We start from the raw sequence: 20,825 nt of genomic DNA on the forward strand, positions 1-20,825 counted from the left end.
CCTACTACACCCTACTACACCTATACCCTACTACACCCTACCATACATACATCCTACTACACCTATACCCTACTACACCCTACTATACATACACCCTACTACACCTATACCCTACTACACGTATACGCTACTACACCCTACTACACCTATAGCCTACTACACCTATACCCTACTACACTTATACGCTACTACACCTATAGCCTACTACACCTATACCCTACTACACTTATACCCTACTACACCTATAGCCTACTACACCCTACTACAACTACAACCTACTACACCTATACACTACTACACCCTACTACAACTACAACTACAACCTACTACACCTATACCCTACTGCACCCTACTATACATACACCATACTACACCTATACGCTACTACACCCTACTACACCTATAGCCTACTACAACTACAACCTACTACACCTATACACTACTACACCATATTACACCTATACCCTACTGCACCCTACTACACCTTTACCCTACACCTAGAGACATCACGACTGATAAGACTAGACTGGGTGGAACTACATCTAGGGCCAGATTTCTGGCCACAGATCAAACCTAGTCCTAGACTTAAAAGCCCTAGTCCTAGACTTAAAAGCCCTAGTCCTAGACTTAAAAGCCCTAGTCCTAAACTTAAAAGCCCTAGTCCTAGACTTAAAAGCCCTAGTCCTAGACTTAAAAGCCCTAGTCCTAGACTTAAAAGCCCTAGTCCTAGACTTAAACGCCCTAGTCCTAGACTTAAACGCCCTAGTCCTAGACTTAAAAGCCCTAGTCCTAGACTTAAACGCCCTAGTCCTAGACTTAAACGCCCTAGTCCTAGACTTAAACGCCCTAGTCCTAGACTTAAACGCCCTAGTCCTAGACTTAAACGCCCTAGTCCTAGACTTAAACGCCCTAGTCCTAGACTTAAAAGCCCTAGTCCTAGACTTAAAAGCCCTAGTCCTAGACTTAAACGCCCTAGTCCTAGACTTAAACGCCCTAGTCCTAGACTTAAACGCCCTAGTCCTAGACTTAAACGCCCTAGTCCCTAGACTTAAACACCCTAGTCCTAGACTTAAACGCCCTAGTCCTAGACTTAAACGCCCTAGTCCTAGACTTAAACGCCCTAGTCCTAGACTTAAACGCCCTAGTCCTAGACTTAAAAGCCCTAGTCCTAGACTTAAAAGCCCTAGTCCTAAACTTAAAAGCCCTAGTCCTAGACTTAAACGCCCTAGTCCTAGACTTAAAAGCCCTAGTCCTAGACTTAAACGCCCTAGTCCTAGACTTAAAAGCCCTAGTCCTAGACTTAAACGCCCTAGTCCTAGACTTAAACGCCCTAGTCCTAGACTTAAACGCCCTAGTCCTAGACTTAAACGCCCTAGTCCTAGACTTAAACGCCCTAGTCCTAGACTTAAACGCCCTAGTCCTAGACTTAAAAGCCCTAGTCCTAGACTTAAACGCCCTAGTCCTAGACTTAAACGCCCTAGTCCTAGACTTAAACGCCCTAGTCCTAGACTTAAACGCCCTAGTCCTAGACTTAAACGCCCTAGTCCTAGACTTAAAAGCCCTAGTCCTAGACTTAAACGCCCTAGTCCTAGACTTAAACGCCCTAGTCCTAGACTTAAAAGCCCTAGTCCTAGACTTAAACGCCCTAGTCCTAGACTTAAAAGCCCTAGTCCTAGACTTAAACGCCCTAGTCCTAGACTTAAACGCCCTAGTCCTAGACTTAAAAGCCCTAGTCCTAGACTTAAAAGCCCTAGTCCTAAACTTAAAAGCCCTAGTCCTAGACTTAAACGCCCTAGTCCTAGACTTAAAAGCCCTAGTCCTAGACTTAAACGCCCTAGTCCTAGACTTAAAAGCCCTAGTCCTAGACTTAAACGCCCTAGTCCTAGACTTAAAAGCCCTAGTCCTAGACTTAAAAGCCCTAGTCCTAGACTTAAAAGCCCTAGTCCTAGACTTAAAAGCCCTAGTCCTAGACTTAAACGCCCTAGTCCTAGACTTAAAAGCCCTAGTCCTAGACTTAAACGCCCTAGTCCTAGACTTAAACGCCCTAGTCCTAGACTTAAAAGCCCTAGTCCTAAACTTAAACGCCCTAGTCCTAGACTTAAACGCCCTAGTCCTAGACTTAAAAGCCCTAGTCCTAAACTTAAAAGCCCTAGTCCTAGACTTAAACGCCCTAGTCCTAGACTTAAACGCCCTAGTCCTAGACTTAAAAGCCCTAGTCCTAAACTTAAACGCCCTAGTCCTAGACTTAAAAGCCCTAGTCCTAGACTTAAAAGCCCTAGTCCTAGACTTAAAAGCCCTAGTCCTAGACTTAAACGCCCTAGTCCTAGACTTAAACGCCCTAGTCCTAGACTTAAACGCCCTAGTCCTAGACTTAAAAGCCCTAGTCCTAGACTTAAAAGCCCTAGTCCTAGACTTAAAAGCCCTAGTCCTAAACTTAAAAGCCCTAGTCCTAGACTTAAACGCCCTAGTCCTAGACTTAAACGCCCTAGTCCTAGACTTAAACGCCCTAGTCCTAGACTTAAAAGCCCTAGTCCTAGACTTAAAAGCCCTAGTCCTAGACTTAAAAGCCCTAGTCCTAGACTTAAAAGCCCTAGTCCTAAACTTAAACGCCCTAGTCCTAGACTTAAAAGCCCTAGTCCTAGACTTAAAAGCCCTAGTCCTAGACTTAAAAGCCCTAGTCCTAGACTTAAAAGCCCTAGTCCTAGACTTAAACGCCCTAGTCCTAGACTTAAACGCCCTAGTCCTAGACTTAAACGCCCTAGTCCTAGACTTAAAAGCCCTAGTCCTAGACTTAAAAGCCCTAGTCCTAGACTTAAAAGCCCTAGTCCTAGACTTAAAAGCCCTAGTCCTAGACTTAAACGCCCTAGTCCTAGACTTAAACGCCCTAGTCCTAGACTTAAACGCCCTAGTCCTAGACTTAAACGCCCTAGTCCTAGACTTAAAAGCCCTAGTCCTAGACTTAAAAGCCCTAGTCCTAGACTTAAAAGCCCTAGTCCTAGACTTAAAAGCCCTAGTCCTAGACTTAAAAGCCCTAGTCCTAGACTTAAACGCCCTAGTCCTAGACTTAAAAGCCCTAGTCCTAGACTTAAAAGCCCTAGTCCTAGACTTAAAAGCCCTAGTCCTAGACTTAAAAGCCCTAGTCCTAGACTTAAAAGCCCTAGTCCTAGACTTAAAAGCCCTAGTCCTAGACTTAAAAGCCCTAGTCCTAGACTTAAAAGCCCTAGTCCTAAACTTAAAAGCCCTAGTCCTAGACTTAAAAGCCCTAGTCCTAGACTTAAACGCCCTAGTCCTAGACTTAAACGCCCTAGTCCTAGACTTAAAAGCCCTAGTCCTAGACTTAAACGCCCTAGTCCTAGACTTAAAAGCCCTAGTCCTAAAGTTAAACGCCCTAGTCCTAGACTTAAACGCCCTAGTCCTAGACTTAAAAGCCCTAGTCCTAGACTTAAAAGCCCTAGTCCTAGACTTAAAAGCCCTAGTCCTAGACTTAAACGCCCTAGTCCTAGACTTAAAAGCCCTAGTCCTAGACTTAAAAGCCCTAGTCCTAGACTTAAACGCCCTAGTCCTAGACTTAAAAGCCCTAGTCCTAGACTTAAAAGCCCCAGTCCTAAACTTAAAAGCCCTAGTCCTAAACTTAAACGCCCTAGTCCTAGACTTAAACGCCCTAGTCCTAAACTTAAACGCCCTAGTCCTAAACTTAAACGCCCTAGTCCTAGACTTAAAAGCCCTAGTCCTAAACTTAAAAGCCCTAGTCCTAAACTTAAACGCCCTAGTCCTAGACTTAAACGCCCTAGTCCTAGACTTAAAAGCCCTAGTCCTAGACTTAAAAGCCCTAGTCCTAAACTTAAAAGCCCTAGTCCTAAACTTAAACGCCCTAGTCCTAGACTTAAAAGCATGTTCAGTGGAGAAGCTTGGTCTGGTAAACTGCCCCCCCCCCCCAGAGTGTAGACGACAGACTCTCGTTTAATAAAAACAGGTGGATGGTTGAAGGCTACTTCTGAACCATGTACTGTATGTGTACATTCATATACTGTACTGTTGTGGTGTATGTTCATCCGGTTTAATGTGTTCTTGGTGAAAAGGGTTAGTTAGTTATTTAGTTAATTAGTTATGGTGTTTATCTGTTCCGTTTATCATGAGGAAGACAAGACACTACCTGCTCCTGAGGGTTAGCTATAGTTAGATAGTTAGTTACTTACTTAGTTATGGTTATCTGTTTCATTCAGGTGGAGAAGACGAGACACTACCTGCTCCTGAGGGAGAAGCTAGAGTCCACCCTGCTGCTGGGTCAGGAAGAGTTGCTATCCTGTGTGTCTGTGGAGCAGAGTGAGTCCCCTCAGCCTTCCGAGGGCCACGCCCAGGACCTCAGTCTCAGCCCCACAGCTGACGCCCCCAACGAGAGGCAGAGGGAGCTAGTCGCTAAGGTCAGTGTCTCTTCTTTAAAAAAACGTATTCGAATTTAGTTGTTACCTTGTTACTTTAAAATATTCCCGTTCTTGCTTGTTTTGATGTTTTGACTTACATTGCCTGTATCTATAATCACATTTGTGTAGTGCCATACAGTTGAGCAGACACGTTTTGGGGGGATTTCCACACATGGGGATTTTTATAAACATTTTATAAACACATTTCATGCACTTCTGCATCATTTACATGATACAAGAAATTAGCAGAATATTTGTCAATACCACATAAGTGGCCAAATGCAGGTTACCGTCTTATTATAAAGTTACATTGTTTTTTTCCCCCTCATCAATCTACACTCAAAAGCCCTAGTCCTAAAAAAACAAAATAGCCCTTTGCTATGAGACTCAAAATTGAACTCAGGTGCATCCTGTTTCCATTGATCATCCTTGATATGTTTCTACAACTTGATTGGTTGTCCTCCTGTGGTAAATTCAACTGATTGGACATGATTTGGACAGTTTAATCTTAATCTCTTCATTCAAAGACTCAATCATGGACACTCTCACTGACAGAGTTGCAAAGTAAAAAGCCATATCTCAGACTGGCCAATAAAAAGATGGGCAAAAGAACACAGACACTGGACAGAGGAACTCTGCCTATAAGGCCAGCAACCCGGAGTCTCCTCTTCACTGTTGACGTTGAGACTGGTGTTTTGCGGGTACTATTTAATGAAGCTGCCAGTTGAGGACTTGTGAGGCGTCTGTTTCTCAAACTAGACACTCTAATGTACTTGTCCTCTTGCTCAGTTGTGCACCGGGGCCTCCCACTCCTCTTTCTATTCTGGTTAGAGCAAGTTTAAGCTGTTCTGTGAAGGGAGTAGTACACAGAGTTGTACGAGATCTTCAGTTTCTTGGCAATTTCTCACATGGAATAGCCTTCATTTCTCAGAACAAGAATAGACTGACGAGTTTCAGAAGAAAGTCCTTTGTTTCTGGCCATTTTGAGCCTGTATTCGAACTCACAAATGCTGATGCTCCAGATACTCAACTAGTCTAAAGAAGGACAGTTTTATTGCTTCTTTAATCAGAACAACAGTTTTCAGCTGTGCTAACATAATTGCAAAAGAGTTTTCTAATGATCAATTAGCCTTTTAAAATGATAAACTTGTATTAACTAACACAACGTGCCATTGGAACACAGGAGTGATGGTTGCTGATAATGGGCCTCTGTACGCCTACACATATACATATATATATATATATACACAGTACCAGTCAAAAATTTGGACACACCTGCTCATTCAAGTTTTTTTTTTTTTGTGACTATTTTCTATATTGTAGAATAATAGTGAAGACATCAAAACTATGAAATAACATATATGGAATCATGTAGTAACCAAAAAAGTGTTAATTAAATCAAAATATATTTTATATTTGAGATTCTTCAAAGTAGCCACCTTTTGCCTTGATGAAAACTTTGCACACTCTTGGCATTCTCTCAACCAGCTTCACCTAGAATACTTTTCCAACTGTCTTCAAGGAGTTCCCACATATGCTGAGCACTTTTTGGCTGCTTTTCCTTCACTCTGCGGTCTAACTTATCCCAAACCATCTCAATTGGGTTGAGGTTGGGTGATTGTGGAGGCCAGGTCATCTGATGCAGCACTCCATCTCTCTCCTTCTTGGTCAAATAGCCCTTAGACAGACTGGTGGTCTGTTGGATCATATACAGAACCTGTCGAAAGTTACCAGGAGTGTGCAAAGCTGTCATCAAGGCAAAAGGTGGCTAAACATGCAGAAAAAACCCTTGAATGAGTAGGTGTGTCCAAAGTTTGGACTGGTATTGTATATGTACAGTACAGGCTACAGAGTAAACAGTGATACTGACTCAGCCTGTGATGAAGATGAAGGGATGTGTTTTGTGACAATAGCTGAAGACCAGTTACTTTGAAAAACAGCGCTGTTCGCTCAGAATCGCTCAGAAGTTGTTGTGGGGGGGAAAAAATGGCTAGCTTCCACAGTCAGATTAGGCTTCTCTTTTCAGCAGTAGGCTTTCCAAACCCAAACCCCCTCCCAGACCTACGATTTTCTTGGGATTTTATTTGGACATTTTGTAAAAAGGCAAACTGACATAACCAACCATAGAAATGTAATCCATAGATGGCTGTTCCCATAAGAGTCAGGACTGGCAGCCAATTGCTAGTGTACCTATGAGTTTAACAGTACCAGGGTTAGAAGTTCCAAATTCCTTCTCTGGATTATATGGCCACAATGGAACAAGCTGTTCTGTATTTGGTGTGTGTGCTGCCCAGATTGTGTCCTTCCCAATTGTAAAACCTACTTCGATGCTATTTATCCTTTGTAGCTAAATTATGCTTTCTTGCGTGGTATTTTGAATTATTTTATTTATGTCTGTTCAGACAGAAGTAAATTCAATTTTGGGGGTAAATACATTTTTTTTTATATATACACATTTTGGGGCAAAATTATTTCAATTTATCAGCCGCAGCACCCCCCAGAACCCCTACTTCCTGTGGCTATGCTTGAGCGTCCCTTTTAAATAGTGTCAGTGGCTCACTTAAGCCTTCTCCTTACGTAACCATTCTGAGGTTGTTGTTGTTTTGTGAAGCCCATTGCTCTGAGACTTAGAGCTTTATTTGTCTCCATCACTCACCAGTGTCTACGGCTGCTCGCCCACTCCTTCAACAGAGAGTACAGCCACGTGTGTGTCAGTGCCAGTGAAAGCAAGGTAGACTTCCTTCCTGTGTCACTTTACTATGATGGGTTTTCATGTCTGTATCCGGTTTGAAGTTACTTTGATGTGAGGAAACTACGAGTGGCGATATGACGTGTTCGTTTGTCTTAGTGAACTTTTTGCAGACAGTGTTTTGACATGCTGTGTGTTTGTGTTTACGTGTGTGTATGTTTGTGTGTGTGTGTTTGTGTGTGTGCATTTTGACATGCTGTGTGTGTTTACGTGTGTGTGTGTGTGTGTGTTTGTGTGTGTGTGTTTCCAGCTGTCTGAAATGTCAGTGACTCTGCTGAGGGAGTCGACCTCTGCCACAGCCCTCAACACCCTCACCCCCTCCTCAACGTGCCCGTCATTGGTGGAGGGATGCTACCCCAAGACTGAAACACTCAGGTCAGTAATATCACACTTCTGCTACCATTACACACGTCACTAACAGACTCAGACACTAACAGACTCAGACACTAACAGACTCAGACACTAACAGACTCAGACACTAACAGACACAGACACTAACAGACTCAGACACTAACAGACTCAGACACTAACAGACTCAGACACTAACAGACTCAGGGCTGCCGCGGTAAGACTCATTTCTTGTGGATAGTTTCACGTCACATAGAGATGATTTTGGGATGCGAGGATGAACGAGGAACTTTGTTCCCGGTGTGCAGATTTTCCAATCATTGATCATTTGGTCAGATCCTGATGTTTTTTTACAGGTGGGGAGGGAACATTCGGCTCATGATTTTGCTGAGAGTTTCTGTTTAGTGAGGGGTAGAGACTTGGAGAGTCTGGTTAATATCTTATCTCCAACATCTTCCCAGAACATAATCCAGCATCTGACACAATTATTAGATTTTAGTTCTGGGTTTCTGAGATTATGGCATGAGTCCCTCCTCCCCATTTAAACCGGCCATCACTGACACCTACTGGTACCTGTTATGAGCCCCTCCTCCCCATTTAAACCGGCCATCACTGACACCTACTGGTACCTGTTATGAGCCCCTCCTCCCCATTTAATCCATCCATCACTGACACCTACTGGTACCTGTTATGTATTTCACTCACTGTTGGGAGTGTACATGGTTAATAGACACTACTTACATTGTATGTCAGGCTGTCTATTCCATAGAGCTAGTTTGATGGCTCATCTCTGTATCTGTGCCATTATGACACCTGCGACAGCATGAGCAGTGCTATTGAAGCAGCATCGTATTTGTGGAAACCAAGTCTGTTCTCAGGAAAGGCCTGGTTGTAAGCTAGATATTTTTGCGTTTTAACTAACCCTTTTCCTAACCTGCTACGTTAGTTCTCCTTAACCTGCTACGTTAGTTCTCCTAACCTGCTACGTTAGTTCTCCTAACCTGTTGCGTTAGTTCTCCTAACCTGCTACGTTAGTTCTCCTAACCTGCCACGTTAGTTCTCCTAACCTGCTGCGTTCTAACCTGCTGCGTCCTAACCTGCTGCGTTAGTTCTCCTAACCTGCTGAGGTAGTTCTCCTAACCTGCGGAGTTAGTTCTCCTAACCTGCTACGAAAAGTGACTTCTGCAAGTCAAAACCGGCAGACCTGCCCTGAGAACAGTTTTGGTTTGCACTAATGCAATGCTCCGCCATTGAGGCCATCTCCATTTTAAAGTAGTGCATTTTCTTATTATTTTGTGTTTATAAAAAGTGTAAAGCTAATATTGGTGATTTCTTGACACCTGCAGTGCTGGAGTCCTGAACCAAATCCTATGTGCCATTAATGTATTATGGCCACTAGATGGCGGTGAAATACCTTAAAGGCATTTACAAACTACTGCGCCTAATTTAAAGAAGGCAATGCTCTGATCATTGGCTGATTACTCCCAATCCCATATGAATCCCCACACAGTTGACCACTTAAAACGTGTGGAATCGCTCAATGCTAATATCCATGCTAAAACGGGTGGAATCGCTCAATGCTAATATCCATGCTAAAACGGGTGGAATCGCTCAATGCTAATATCCATGCTAAAACGGGTGGAATCGCTCAATGCTAATATCCATGCTAAAACGGGTGGAATCGCTCAATGCTAAAATCCATGCTAAAACGGGTGGAATCGCTCAATGCTAAAATCCATGCTAAAACAGGTGGAATCGCTCAATGCTAATATCCATGTTAAAACAAGTGGAATCGCTCAATGCTAAAATCCATGCTAAAACGGGTGTCAGCGCCGTGTGAATAGGTGGCAGGGAAGTCAGGCGCAGGAGAGTCCAAATGGAGTGTAAATGGAGTCTTTTAATAAATGTCCACGGAACATGTTCCATAACACTAAATAGTACAGACATAAAAACACATGGGTACGAGGACCCGTCGCGCACCAACACAACAAATAAACAACACTGACAATAAAACAATCTCTGACAAAGACATGAGGGGAAACAGAGGGTTAAATACACAACAGGTAATGAATGGGATTGAAAACAGGTGTGTGGGAAGACAAGACAAAACCAATGGAAAATGAAAAATGGATCAATGATGGCTAGAAGACCGGTGACGCCGAACGCCGCCCGAACAAGGAGAGGCAATGACTTCGGCAGAAGTCGTGACAACGGGTTAAATCTAAGATGGGTTCTCTATCTCTATGGTCTATCCCCACATGGAAAACTTTTCTTCCTCCGTCTCTCCAACCAGAGCCACCAAGCTTCGCTCCTGCTGTGCCAGCCCCAACCCTGACTGCTCACAGCGGGATGGAGAGGTGAAGAAGTCCCCTGGTGGGGTTGCCGTCCCGGAGGTTAAACCCAGGACGCGCCGTTTTGTACCAGACATCCAAGAGATCCGGGTCAGGTGAGGGGGCTTCAGAGATTGATTGATTGATTTATGGCTTAGAAGACTAGGTGGAATTTACCTCATCAAAGTGCTTTTCACACCACTGAACCAAAATGTGTCGAGCTCTACTGAGCTGGCCTTGTTACCAATCCACCATATAGAAAACAACAATGTGTCAAATAAAATATCAGAGCCAGCAAAGGCTAGTTCGGTTCGGCGTGGTAGTGTGAAAAGTGAATAAGTGTAGTAACAATCTTGATCTTTCCACCAGCCCCATTGTATCAAAGAAGGGCTACCTGCATTTCCTGGAGCCTCATACCAACGGCTGGGTGAGGCGCTATGTGGTGGTGAGACGTCCGTACGTATATATCTACAATACAGAGAGAGACAGCGTGGAGAGAGCCATCCTCAACCTCTCCTCTGCCCATGTCAAGTACAGCGAGGACCAGCAGGCCATGCTCAAGGTTGGTACCTTTTTACCTGTCGATACACCTTTACCTGGCACCTTTACACACCTTTACACCCCGTTACCTGATACGTTTAGCTGACACCTTCACACATCTTTACACCCCATTACCTGATACCTTTAGCTGACACCTTCACACATCTTTACACCCTGTTAACTGATACCTTTAGCTGACACCTTCACACATCTTTACACCCCGTTACCTGATACCTTTAGCTGACACCTTCACACACCTTTACACCCCGTTACCTGACACCTTCACACACCTTTGTTACCTGATACCTTTAGCTGACACCTTCACACATCTTTACCTGATACCTTTAGCTGACACCTTTACACCCCGTTACCTGATACCTTTAGCTGACACCTTCACACATCTTTACACCCCGTTAACTGATACCTTTAGCTGACACCTTCACACATCTTTACACCCCGTTACCTGATACCTTTAGCTGTTACCTGATACCTTTAGCTGACACCTTCACACACATTTACACCCCGTTACCTGACACCTTCACACACCTTTACACCCCGTTACCTGATACCTTTAGCTGACACCTTCACACATCTTTACCTGATACCTTTAGCTGACACCTTTACACCCCGTTACCTGATACCTTTAGCTGACATCTTTACACCCCGTTACCTGATACCTTTAGCTGACATCTTTACACACCTGATACCTTTAGCTGACATCTTTTTACTTGATACCTTTAGCTGACATCTTTACACCCCGTTACCTGATACCTTTAGCTGACATCTTTACACCCCGTTACCTGATACCTTTAGCTGACATCTTTACACCCCGTTACCTGATACCTTTTGCTGACACCTTCACACATCTTTACACCCAGTCACCTGATACCTTTAGCTGACACCTTCACACATCTTTACACCCCATTACCTGATACCTTTAGCTGACATCTTCACACCCATCTTTACCTGATACCTTTAGCTGTTACCCCGTTTCCTGATACCTTTAGCTGACACCTTCACACACATTTACACCCCGTTACCTGACACCTTCACACACCTTTACACCCCGTTACCTGATACCTTTAGCTGACACCTTCACACATCTTTACCTGATACCTTTAGCTGACACCTTTACACCTTACCTGAAACCTTTAGCTGACATCTTTACACCCCGTTACCTGATACCTTTAGCTGACACCTTTACACCCCGTTACCTGATACCTTTAGCTGACACCTTCACACACCTTTACACCCCGTTACCTGACACCTTCACCCTTTACACCCCGTTACCTGATACCTTTAGCTGACACCTTTACACCCCGTTACCTGATACCTTTAGCTGACACCTTTACACCCCGTTACCTGATACCTTTAGCTGACATCTTTACACCCCGTTACTGATACCTTTTTGCTGACACCTTCACACATCTTTACACCCAGTCACCTGATACCTTTAGCTGACACCTTCACACATCTTTACACCCCATTACCTGATACCTTTAGCTGACATCTTCACACCCCGTTACCTGATACCTTTAGCTGACACCTTTACACCCCGTTACCTGATACCTTTAGCTGACACCTTCACACACATTTACACCCCGTTACCTGACACCTTCACACACCTTTACACCCCGTTACCTGATACCTTTAGCTGACACCTTCACACATCTTTACCTGATACCTTTAGCTGACACCTTTACACCCCGTTACCTGATACCTTTAGCTGACATCTTTACACCCCGTTACCTGATACCTTTAGCTGACATCTTTACACCCCGTTACCTGATACCTTTAGCTGACATCTTTACACCCCGTTACCTGATACCTTTAGCTGACATCTTTACACCCCGTTACCTGATACCTTTTGCTGACACCTTCACACATCTTTACACCCAGTCACCTGATACCTTTAGCTGACACCTTCACACATCTTTACACCCCATTACCTGATACCTTTAGCTGACACCTTCACACATCTTTACACCCCATTACCTGATACCTTTAGCTGACATCTTCACACCCCGTTACCTGATACCTTTAGCTGACACCTTTACCGTTACCTGATACCTTTAGCTGACACCTTCACACACATTTCTTTGACACCTTCACACACCTTTACACCCCGTTACCTGATACCTTTAGCTGACACCTTCACACATCTTTACCTGATACCTTTAGCTGACACCTTTACACCCCGTTACCTGAAACCTTTAGCTGACATCTTTACACCCCGTCACCTGATACCTTTAGCTGACACCTTTACACCCCGTTACCTGATACCTTTAGCTGACACCTTCACACATCTTTACACCCCGTCACCTGATACCTTTAGCTGACACCTTCACACATCTTTACACCCCATTACCTGATACCTTTAGCTGACATCTTCACACATCTTTACACCCCGTTACCTGATACCTTTAGCTGACTCCTTAATCAGGCACCTTTACAAACCTTGACCTGACACTTTTACACACCATTACCTGACACAGTTACTCACCTTTACACACCATAACCTGACACCTTTTACAACACAATGTTTGAGGAGCGCCCTCCATCAACTGCTGTTTTCAGATCTCACCATACGTTTTTGATGTGATTCAAGAATGGACTCTTAACTGGCCAACTGGAGTTGTTTTCCTGCTGGAAGACCCAATGAAGACTTCATTTTTGGACACTGGTTTAAACATTGGACTCCAAAACACCTGATAATCTGCATATTTTGTGACGACTTGCGCATTTCGAAAGGCCCTCAGTACCAGAGACAGCAAGGCCATGTTTGAGTGTAGGTAGTGTGTTCTTTTCATTGAATGCTTCATTGGGTTGTCTGTAAACATAGCACTGATCTGTATTGCCAAAACTCTCTAATTTTGTTTCATTAGTCCACAAAACATTTCCCCACGGATTTAGGCTCTGGTCCTGGGGGACCTTGGACGCGTGCAAGACATCATGAAATCAGTCGATTATTAAGGTGTTTTGGAGTCCAATGTTCGACCCAGTGTCCAGACACTGTGTGTTTGTTGAAGTTTGTGGATTTTCCAGCAGGACAACAAACCTAAACACACATAAAAGCAGCCCCCTGGTAAAAGAAGAAAAGCCGGACTGTTCTGGATTGGCCAACGAAGAGTTGAGATATGAATCACATCCGTAATCTATGGCAAGAGCTGAAAACAGCAGCTGGTTGAGAGCACCCCCTTAAACATTGAATAATTGGTGCAATTTGCTGCTGAAAAGTGAGGCAAATTGCCAGTAGAAAGGTGCAGGAAGCTCATTGATGGTACAAGAAACGCTTACCTTGTCACACCCTGACCATAGAGAGTCCTTGGTTCTCTATGGTGTAGCAGGTGACTAGGGGGTGTTCTAGTTAAATATTTCTATGTTGGTGTTTTGTATGGTTCCCAATTAGAGGCAGCTGGTAGTTGGTAGTAGCTGGTAGTTGCCTCTAATTAGCGATCATATTTAGGTAGCCATTTTTCCCAACTGTGTTTGTGGGATATTGTTTGTGTTGGTGCTTGTTGCACCAGGTAGTCACGGTGTGTTGCTTGTTTATTGTTTTGGTTGAAGAAGTTTCACGTTAAATAAATATGTGGAACTCAACAAACGCTGTGTCTTGGTCCGTATCTTACAACAACCGTGACATACCTGCAGTTATCTTGGCCAAAGGCTGTGCAACCAAGTACTAGCTCCAGTCATTTTAAATTAAAATGGTCAAATTAAATTTACAAAAATAAAATTGGTTCTGTAATGTTGAAAATACAATAAAAATCTGGAGTACAATTATTATAATTTTTTTTACAATTTGAACTTATTTTAAAAGAAACAAGGGTGCCAATATATAACTAAACTCAGCAAAAAAATAAACATCCCTTTTTCAGGACCCTGTCTTTCAAAGATAATTAGTAAAAATTCCAAACTTCACAGATGTTCATTGTAAAGGGTTTAAACACTGTTTCTCATGTTTGTTTTTATGACCATGCACCTGTGGAACGGTCGTTAAGACACTAACAGCTTACAGACGGTAGGCAATTAAGGTATGTTATGAAAACTTAGGACACTAAAGAGACCTTTCTACTGGCTCTGAAAACACCAAAAGAAGAAGGGTCCCTGCACATCTGCATGGACGTGCCTTAGGCACGCAGCAAGGAGGCTTGAGGACAGCTGATCGTCCTCGCAGTGGAAGACCACGTGTAACAACACCTGCACAGGATCGGTACATCCGAACATTACGCCTGCAGGACAGGTACAGGATGGCAACAACAACTGCCCAAGTTGCACCAGGAACACACAATCCCTCCATCAGTGCTAAGACTGACCACAATAGGCTGAGAGAGGCTGGACTGAGGGCTTGTTGGCCTGTTGTAAGGCAGGTCCTCACCAGACATCACCAGCAACAACGTCGCCTCTGGGCACAAACCCACCGTCGCTGGACCAGACAGGACTTGCAAAAAGTGCTCTTCGGTTTTGTCTCACCAGGGGTGATGGTTGGATTCACATTTATCATTGAATGAATTTATTGTGGAAGGAATGAGCGTTATACCGAGGCCTGTATTCTGGAGCGGGAACGATTTGGAGGTGGAGGGTTCGTCATGGTCTGGGGCGGTGTGTCACAACATCATTGGACTGAGCTTCTTGTCATTGCAGGCATTCTCAACGCTGTGTGTTACAGGGAAGACATCCTCCCTCATGTGGTACCCTTCCTGCATGCTCATCCTGACATGACCCTCCAGCATGACAATGCCACCAGCCATACTGCTTGTTCTCTGCGTGATTTCCAGCAAGACAGGAATGTCAGTGTTCTGCCATGGCCAGCGAAGGGCCCGGATCTCAATCCCATTGAGCACGCCAGGGACCTGTTGGATCGGAGGGTGAGAGCTAGGGCCATTCCCTTCAGGAATGCCGGGGAACTTGCAGGTGCCTTGGTGGAAGAGTGGGGTACCATCTCACAGCAATAACTGGCAAATCTGGTGCAGTCCATGAGGAGGAGATGCACTGCAGTACTTAATGCAGCTGGTGGCCACACCAGATACTGACGTACTTTTGGTTTTGACCCACCCTTTGTTCAGGGACACATTTTCCATTTCTGTTAGTCACATGTCTGTGGAACTTGTTCAGTTCATGTCTCAGTTGTTGAATCTTATGCTCATACAAATATTTACACATGTTCAGTTTGCTGAAAATAAACGCAGTTGACAGTGAGAGGATGTTTATTTATTTTTTGCTTGAGTTTATATGTACTGCATTTGAAAAGACTCATAGAGGATGTCATGTTTTTCCTCCTCTCTCTTCCTACCTACCCTCAATAGTAAGCTGCTCTGGGCAGCTAGCTGGTTTTAACATTACTGTACCTCTCCGTGTTTCCCCAACAGACTCCAAACACGTTTGCTGTGTGTACAGAGCACCGCGGTATACTGCTCCAAGCCAGCAACGACAAGGAGATGCATGACTGGCTCTATGCTTTTAACCCTCTCCTGGCTGGATCCATCAGGTAACATGGATGATACACTAAGGTTGTATTTCACATTTCTACCAACTAAGGTACTCCAAGGGCTTTACAGGGAAACTCACCTCATCCACCACCTTCACTCTTTCTAACATTGGTTTTGCTCATAGCGACTATTTTGAACGTTTTAATTACAATGATAGTGATCGAAGTGATCATATGTGTTCATCTTAATTAAGTTGCTCTGGAAAAGAGTGTAATAACTAAAAATGTAATTGTAAAACTTTATATCCCAGTTGAATTATAACTTTAAAGGAGTTTTCTTTCAAATACGTGTTTCAATGTATTACATTGTGGGCTTTCGCTAAAGACCGCATAGTCTCGGAAGTACCAATTGTTAGAAATTAGATATGTAGACGGGCGAGTCGGTCAAGGATCGATTCAGACAAGGTGGTAAATTGTATGACAAGCGACAGTTTATTCAGAGTGAAGATATCTAGAACAGCGTAATTACGGCTCCTCCGCTGGTTCGTACGGAACTGCAGGCAAAAAGACCGTTACAATCAATACATCACTTATATATAGAACAGAAAGTAGGTTGATTCTGGAAGATCGGATCTTTGGATTGGTTCAGCTGGGGTGTAGTCTGTAGTCTTCCGCCATTGGCTCAGTTGTCTGTCCGTCATCGTAGAATCCTCTTCGGGCACACAATGTTCAGCTATAAAGGAGATTATGTGTGTGTGCGCTGGTTTTGGCAATTAGTGTAATGCGGGAGCTATCCTGTAGGGGACCCCACAGGCTTTACTTTGAGTCGTAGCCCTATATTAACAATAGTTTGGTCACCTGTATAAGAAATAGCATTTCTCTACACAATCCAAAACATCTGTTGGAGATAGACAGGTAGAGTGGCGAATGAGGTGAGACACTCACTTCCATAAAAGAAGCCCTCCCTCCCTCTCCCTCCCTCTGGTTATTCAAGCTTCTCTTCCTCACCCAAAGAGTGTCACTACTCTAGCTCTCCTCATATCGACTGGATACCCGTTGCCTGCTCAAAAGCGAACTGTGAAGGATATTTCTGACGAGGTTTTCAGAGTTAATTAAGAGGTTCAGTATTAACCGGAAGATTTTTTTTTTGTATAAAGTCCTTTTTCTTCTTCTCAGTTTCCGTTGGTAGCTAGCGTTGCTGCTAGTTATTGAGACTCGGTTAGCCCACGCTGCAAGGCTAAGTTGGCTAGCTTGCTGAAAGGCAAGCTAACCTCACTAGCATACCCTACCTGCAAGATGGTAGCTTTGCTAGCTCCCTTCTTAAAAAAAATCTAGTTAACATATGTTCACCTGTTTTGTTCGCTAAACCAACCCTCTCTGCCTTCAGGGCGCCATCTGTGCCTTTTTCTGAAGGCAAACTGTCACTCGGTTTCCTTGAGCTAGCACTGAGCTAGCCACAGCATACCTTCACCACGAGGTAGCTGCTAGCTAGATAAACCCCCCACTAGCCTCCACTCCCTTCCCTCAATGTCTGAGGACCTAGTGGTGAAGATGAGTTAGGGGATGGCGAGGATGACGACGGGATCAATCTCACGGAAATCCTTGAGATGGTTCGTCATTCCCCAACTCCTGCACTGTGTTTGCTCCCGACCCTCTCAAGCCCGCAGATCTGACGGCCCTAAGAGCATTGGCGCTGCCCCTCTTCCAGTGAAGTTTGGGCACCCATCATATCTGTAAGCCACGGCCAGACTCAACATCGAATGGTCATCTTCTGTAGGGGCTCAAGACCCGTCAAGGGACCTGTATGTACGACGGGAAGAGACTCCAGCCCACACAGCCCTGAGAAAGGAACTGCTTGCCGCAGTACCAGCTTGCCTAAGGGAAGCTACGAGCTCTCGGGATAAACCCATTAACCACAGGATTTTTGCTAAGAGTCCCCCTTGCATGGACATGCACAATATGGAGGAATCTGGGTTAGGCAACCCTCCCACGGTGGAACCGTCACTGGCTCACCACCTCAGCCCCTAGCTCCCTGTGACATTACCAGCGCTTCACTCCCTGGAAAGGCCTCATTCACTCCCTGGAATGGCCTCATTCACTCCCTGGAAAGGCCTCATTCACTCCCTGGAAAGGCCTCATTCACTCCCTGGAAAGGCCTCATTAAAACCTTCAACTTGACCTCTTTATTGTTGGTTTTCAAGGGTGAGTTACTGGAGGAGTGGAGGAAGCGGCTGGACTCAGACACCCTAGACCCAGATGCTTGGGTGGAGATCTGTATGATTACGGACCTGATTACAGGCCTCCCGTAGTGCCATCCAAGGCTGTGGTCATACCGTGAGCAAGAAGGAGCCCTTTGGTTGAGCTCATCCAGTTTAACAGACAAAGAATGAAAGTGGACCTCCTCGATTTTAGCCACTGAATAACGCATAGACGTCATATTCCACCTTCTTTCACTTTTACTACCACCCCTTGGTCCCTAGCGTATTGGTGGACTGTGCTCTACCAGTGTTTTTCAGGTTAATTACCTAACCTCGTTTTTTTATCCCGGGTCGACTTTTTTCCCATTGACGCACCTTAGAGAATATGTTTTTTTTTACCCTGTTGCTTTTCCCCTAGAAGGACATCCCTGTTGTTGTTCAGTGTGTGCAAAGCTGTCATACTCTTCGCTCATTGGGCTACCACCCTCGAGTTGGACTTTCTCTTTTCGACTGTATCCTGACGATTCATGGGGGATCAAAAAAGGAAAGGAGGACCAAGGCACTCTTCATATAATTCATTTAAATGCCTTTATTTATTAGGGCATGTTCAATGGAAACAAAGTTGTTGTTTTTTAAACCTCAGATGTGTTTCGGCTGCACGGCCTTCGTCAGGGAGTACAAAGAAAAAATTATAAAACCATTGTATTTATCTTAGGAAGGACCCTCTACTACACAGGAGGTGACCTCATGGGACAAGTCTAATTATGCTGAGACTGGAGCTTTGTACTGGGCTGTCCCTCACTTAGTTATGAGGGGGGGGTTGTCATTGCACCTTCTTGGTGCTTACTCCTCTGAGGGTTGCTACATTGGGACTTTTGGCTTCGGAGAGAATATTTCTTGCGATCAGGGTGTTTGCCATATCCCTACATGATACATTTTAACAAGAGTATTTGAAAGAGAACTTGCGTAATCCCAGTTCTCTGATAATCTGAGTGAGACGTATCACCGCATTCCCCATGCTTGCAAGAGCTTGAGGAAGAGAAGCATGCTTGAGAATAACCATGAGGGTGGGAGGGGGGGCTCCTTTTAATGGTAGTGAGGGTCTCACCTCATTCGCCACTCTACCTGTCTGTCTCAAACAAACATTTTTTGATGGGTACTTCCAAGAGTAGGCGGTTCTTAGCGAACCCCCTCCCCCCCGCATGTGATATATCCCTCTCATATTATCAGAGAACCGGGGTTACGCAAGTAACCTTACCTTTATTTACTGTATGTTATTAAGCAGTATGTTTCGATGCTGTAAATATGAAGAAAACCCGAATGGTTGGTAATTTTGAATCAATATACAATATATTCTCTCTTTCCCTTTTTTTTGTCTCCACCAGATCAAAGCTCTCCAGAAGGAGAGGAAGGATGTGAAACAAACAATCGAACAACAGCACGTCTTATAAAGAAGATAGAAAACATTAGAACGCAAAGAGACTAACCTGTATATAAATCCCTGATTACTCCTATGCTTATCCCACCGCCCCGCCTTCCATCCTACACTAGTAACCTGCTCTTCTTCCTTCTGCACACTTCTCACTTTATCACAAGCTGACCACCTGTGTATCTGAGGCCTCCATCATCGTTGTGTGTCTGTCGGGCCTGTACTGCTGTCTGTCTGTGTAGGCTTTATCATCTGGTTAACCCCTCTCCAAGGCTGTGTGACCCAAATGGCACCCCATTCCCTATATAGTGCACTAGTTTTGGCCCAAATGGCACCCTATTCCCTATATAGTGCACTATTTAAAAAATAAAAAAATCCCAAATGGCACCCTATTCCCTAAATAGCGCACTAGTTTTGGACCAAATGGCACCCTATTCCCTATATAGTGTGCTACGTTTGACCAGGACCCATAGGGCTGGTCATAGCTACCGTATGAATAACCCATAGGGCTCTGGTCAAAACTAGTGCACTATATAGGGAATAGGGTACCATATGGGTCAAAACTAGTGCACTATATAGGGAATAGGGTGCCATTTGGGTCAAAACTAGTGCATTATATAGGGTGCCATTTGGGTCAAAACTAGTGCACTATATAGGGAATTGGGTGCCATTTAGGTCAAAACTAGTGCATTATATAGGGTGCCATTTGGGTCAAAACTAGTGCACTATATAGGGAATTGGGTGCCATTTAGGTCAAAACTAGTGCATTATATAGGGTGCCATTTGGGTCAAAACTAGTGCAGTATATAGGGAATAGGGTGCCATTTGGGTCAAAACTAGTGCATTATATAGGGTGCCATTTGGGTCAATACTAGTGCACTATATAGGGAATAGGGTGCCATATGGGATGCTTCCTGAACCTCGTCCTTCCCTTTCGGAGCTGGTGGAACAGAGTAATGGGTAGTTATTTACCAGTTCCTTATTTTATCGACTTACATTGTGATGTACTCTGTATGGTAGTCAGCAGCAACACGTCAAGCTTATTAAACAACACACATTTATTTCCTTCAGGAAAAATAAAATAAAATAAAATCAGGAGTGTTGACAGTAAATGGTCCTGTCTGAAACGACGCTGTTTACAATGGGTGGGTGCTTTTGTTCACATCACTACATTACTGCACCTCAGCTTACCTTAAGGGGACGAGAAACAGAGATGGAAGTATTACCATGGAAATAAGACTACTGTTGACTCCAGATATGTGGTCTTGGTTATATTGCTGCTCTTATTGTTACTCATACAATGTTAAAAAAAACAACAACAGGTTCGTATTCATAGTAAACACATTTTCACCAAACTAGGGTTTTGTCAGTTCTGCTCAAAT

The 20,825-nt window shown here is 44.1% G+C and overlaps 1 protein-coding gene across 8 annotated transcripts in view; it reads left to right on the forward strand.

Annotated features, from left to right (window-relative positions):
* Positions 1-20,017, forward strand: part of kif1aa (kinesin family member 1Aa) — a 184,150-nt gene extending 164,133 nt beyond the window's left edge. For all 8 annotated transcript variants that reach the window (XM_042322581.1, XM_042322584.1, XM_042322583.1 and 5 more), the window contains 7 exons: positions 4,224-4,421; positions 7,081-7,152; positions 7,421-7,545; positions 9,812-9,964; positions 10,218-10,410; positions 15,758-15,876; positions 19,400-20,017. In XM_042322581.1, the coding sequence (XP_042178515.1) occupies positions 4,224-4,421; positions 7,081-7,152; positions 7,421-7,545; positions 9,812-9,964; positions 10,218-10,410; positions 15,758-15,876; positions 19,400-19,433 (894 nt within the window). In that variant the 3' untranslated portion in view covers positions 19,434-20,017. The remainder of the gene's footprint in view (positions 1-4,223; positions 4,422-7,080; positions 7,153-7,420; positions 7,546-9,811; positions 9,965-10,217; positions 10,411-15,757; positions 15,877-19,399) is intronic.
* Positions 20,018-20,825: the final 808 nt, after the last annotated feature.

This window comes from Oncorhynchus tshawytscha, linkage group LG05 (assembly GCF_018296145.1).
Source record: "Oncorhynchus tshawytscha isolate Ot180627B linkage group LG05, Otsh_v2.0, whole genome shotgun sequence".
Taxonomy (NCBI): Eukaryota; Metazoa; Chordata; class Actinopteri; order Salmoniformes; family Salmonidae; genus Oncorhynchus; species Oncorhynchus tshawytscha.